This window comes from Drosophila virilis, chromosome 3 (genome assembly GCF_030788295.1).
Source record: "Drosophila virilis strain 15010-1051.87 chromosome 3, Dvir_AGI_RSII-ME, whole genome shotgun sequence".
NCBI lineage: Eukaryota > Metazoa > Arthropoda > Insecta > Diptera > Drosophilidae > Drosophila > Drosophila virilis.
Genome location: NC_091545.1, coordinates 14118540 through 14122625, shown reverse-complemented (window position 1 = coordinate 14122625; position 4086 = coordinate 14118540). Strand labels below are relative to the sequence as shown.

The following is a 4086-nucleotide window of genomic DNA, read 5'->3' as shown; positions in this document are numbered from 1 at the left end:
ATCTCCCCGCGGAGCTATTATCCATCATACCGCGCGGAGTAATGTCGTTTTGGAACGTCATATCTCCCCGCGGAGCTATTTCCATCCGAGCGGAGGGCGTTATGCCGTTTTGGAACGTCATATCTCCTCGCGGAGCTATTTCCATCCGAGCGGAGGGAGTTATGTCGGTTTGGAACGTCATATCTCCCCGCAGAGCTATTTCCATAATACCGCGCGGAGTTATGTCGTTTTGGAACGTCATATCTCCCCGCGGAGCTATTATCCATCATACCGCGCGGAGTTATGTCGTTTTGGAACGTCATATCTCCTTGCGGAGCTATTTCCATCATACCGCGCGGAGTAATGTCGTTTTGGAACGTCATATCTCCCCGCGGAGCTATTATCCATCATACCGCGCGGAGTTATATCGTTTTGGAACGTCATATCTCCCCGCGGAGCTATTACCCATCATACCGCGCGGAGTAATGTCGTTTTGGAACGTCATATCTCCCCGCGGAGCTATTTCCATCCGAGCGGAGGGAGTTATGTCGTTTCTGAACGTCATATCTCCTAGCGGAGCTATTATCCATCACATTTACCCGAGAAATTCAAAAATAATCATCAAAAAAGTTTTGATTTTCGAACAGACCCCGATTTTGATAAAAAACGTGATGTAACCCCTTGCCATTTTGGCCGATTTGGGTCAAAATTTAGATTTTCAAATTTTTGATGTCAATAGATAGTAGTGATTCTTACGAGTCCAAAATGGTATAAAATTCCAAAATCTGACGTTATTTGGCAAGATATTCCGAAAAAATCATTATAAAAGGTTGACTTTACAAACGAATCTATTTTGGGTCCACAACTTTAATTAACCCATCGGTTTGTAATTTGCTCGTATGCAAATAGATAGTTTGGATCCGTACGAATTCAAAAAGGTTTAATATTTCACAATCAGACATTCCTTACCCGAGAAATTCAAAAATAATCATCAAAAAAGTTTTGATTTTCGAACAGACCCCGATTTTGATAAAAAAAAAACATGATGTATCCCCTTTTAGATTTTAGAATTTAGATTTTCAAAATTTTGATGTTGTTGATAGTACTGATTCTTACGAGTCCAAAATGGTATAAAATTCCAATATCGGACATTATTTGGCCGAGATATCCCGAAAAAATCATCAAGAAAGGTTAACTTTACAAAAAGATCGTTGTTTGGTCAAAATCAAAAGCTTGTTGATGATTTTTTTAATTTCTTGGGTAAACATTGTCTGATTTTAGAGTGTTATACTTTCTTGATAGGTAAGGAAGCCTTCTATCGAATGGCAGTAATTGTTTTAACAATAGGGGATTGTATAACAAATCTACACAGAAACCGATTAAGATATAATGTCAACATTTTGTCGATGGGTTTTTTGGAATATCTCCTGCTGCTGCTCCTGTTGATACTTTTGCTCCAGCTGCTCCTCTTGTGGCTGCTGTTAATGCTGATAGCTCTAATGATTGTTTGTCAAACATGTAGGGTACAGGACGGCTAACTGGCGTCCCATGGCTACTGCTGTGTACCAGGGCCTTCTTATTGAATTTCAGCGGCGCCTGCCTTGTCCTTTTGCCGACATGCACAGGATTTTAAAATGCCACATAAAAGCGCACGGAACGCTGCGACATGAATTCAAAGTTAAAATGACAAAGCAAATGCCGAAAAAGCAGCAGCTGCAAAGAAAAAAAATAGATTTAAAGGCAAGTGAGCCGCTTAAGCTTTGACAGTTTTGGGTTATGCTGCGATGAACCAATGAACATGGCAAAATACTCACGTGCCTGGGCATGCAAATCCTCTAATGGCTGCTGCTGCTGCTCCTGGAACAGGTCATAAGCAGCGATTGAGACTTGAACATATTAATCGTCAATCGCCGTGCTACCAGCCTGGAAAGGAGTAAACTTTGACCTGAAAATTCCCAGCTTGAAAATAAATTAGTTTGCTGCGTGGGTGACGGTGACGCAAATCTGAGGTGGGTTTGACAGCGGTTCCACAGAGGGAGCTAAAGTCGCGGTGCTTGAGTGAACTGAAAGGGTGTCTTGCCAAAATTGTGATGGTCAAAGCGTTATAAATTTTGAATATTTAAACTGAGAAACTTATCGATTTTGGTCGTGGCATTTGGTGGCGAATGCACGTGTTCAAATGGCGCTAATTGAAGTGGTTGCCTCCTCGATGTATGCAGCCATCAATTACTCGCACTTCACAAATGCTTTTTCGCGTTGAAAGCATTTACACAGTCCGTCATCACATTAGCGTCAAAGCGCCCCGAAAATTGTTATTGTTTTACATGCCCTTACCAAGAGGATACTTAAACCATGTCAATCTGTTGGCGCGTATAATAATTACGAGGGCCATAAATTTATACTTACGTTCTGCAGTAGTCATGCTTATTACCAATAAAATTTAAAAACAAATAAATATATATAATATTAAATTAATAATTTAGTATGTTTTGTATTACTACTTATAAAGTAAATAAGAAAAGCAGCGTGTTTAGGCTTCTACCTATCGTTAGATATTTTGCTGCCCCATTTGTTCTTCAATTTCAGGGGGTCAATTGAGCCAACCGCCTGAGCTTCCCTCTGCAGTTGCTGACATGTCGCAGCACTCGCTGCTCTGTTGCTGCCACCTTTTGGGCTACTTTAAGGCACAAAAAGTTGTGTGCGAGCTGTTCGCGCTGTGCAATATATACTACAATGAGGCCACGGCAAGATTTGCTCTGGCCCAGCAAACACTTATCTACTGGATGTTTGGCCTCAATCTAGTCGCGTGGATTTTGGTGGTTTGCAATGCTGGCGCTGATAGCCGAATTGACGTCTACGCTCACTTCATATACGCAATGCCCTGCATTCTTTACATGTGCACGCGCCAGTGGTTGATGGTCAGGCTCAATGAGATGGTTGGTGTGCAACGCCAGCTGGGTAGCTGGCTCTGCGTTAGGGTGGTGTGTGCTTATAACTGGTCTCTGCTCGTATCCGTGCAGCTAGGGTGGATCATATACTGGCAGCTACAGCTTTATGATTACCTAAAGCTGCTGTGTGTAGCATTCTGTGTGGTCTGCTGTTATCTGCAGCTGCTGCTGCACTTCAATTGCTTCATTTGGTTGCACTGCATCTATGTGGCCATAAATCGGATGCTGGCTGTGCCCTTAAGCTGTCATCGGCGATTTAAGCTGCTGCACAGGGTGCTTCAAGTGGAGACAACGTTGCAAAAAATACAACGACACATGACACACTATTTCGGCGTTTATCTGCTATCGCTTTTTGCGCTGATGTTGCACAAGTTGCACTTGTCTTTTAAGCAGGAGGTGGATCTGCGGGGCAGGGTTATCTTACGTTTGCAACTGATACAGCTCAGATATGGGACAAATCTTTTAAGCCTGATCATCACTTTGCTGTTGGCTCGGCGGCACTTTCGCAAGCAGCGTATCAAATTCGAGTCGAGACTGTGGCAGCTGGTGCAGCAGCCGCAATTTTTTTTGCCACAGCTGCGCCAGTGTCGCAAGCGTCGTAGAAGACGTATCCACCAACTTTTGGATGTGGTGGATCTAATGGTAAGATTTGTCCCCGTGAGTACAATTAACAAAACTCTTAAATTATTTGCTTTATCTATTTTGCAGCTTTACACTGGCAATCGACCTGAACAACTGCGTCACAAGCAGACGTTGCTGTGCCAGCTGCCTTATTGCCAAGTAAGCGCCACAGCTCTGGGCCAACTACTTGGCTGGTTGCTGTTCGGCTTATCCACAATGCTGCTGCTTGCCAAAGAGCGTGGTTGGACGCTAAGCTGGGAGTTTGACGGAAACATTAAACAAATGTGGGAGTCCAGCAATCCAAGCAAATGGTGGTTTGATTGAATCGACTTTAAAGTAGGATACATGCTTGTGCATAAAATCAATAAATAACTGAGAAACTTGCTTGCTGAGCAAACAGCAGTTGGCATTCGAAATTCGCTATGCAAACCACGTTTGCCATTCACCATAAAAAAAAAGGACTGCAGAACCAATAAGTAAAAAAGAAAAGACCCAAAAATCAACTAAATCAAACACCCACACAGCTGCTTGCTGTGAG

At 42.9% G+C, this 4086-nt stretch overlaps 1 protein-coding gene across 1 annotated transcript; it reads left to right on the top strand.

Annotated features, from left to right (window-relative positions):
* The first annotated feature begins 2612 nt into the window (after positions 1–2612).
* On the top strand, positions 2613–3872 carry Grl62c (Gustatory receptor-like 62c). Its single transcript, XM_002047407.1, has 2 exons — positions 2613–3569; positions 3636–3872. Exons 1-2 carry the CDS (start codon positions 2613–2615, stop codon positions 3870–3872), a joined length of 1194 nt encoding a protein of 397 aa, XP_002047443.1.
* Positions 3873–4086: the final 214 nt, after the last annotated feature.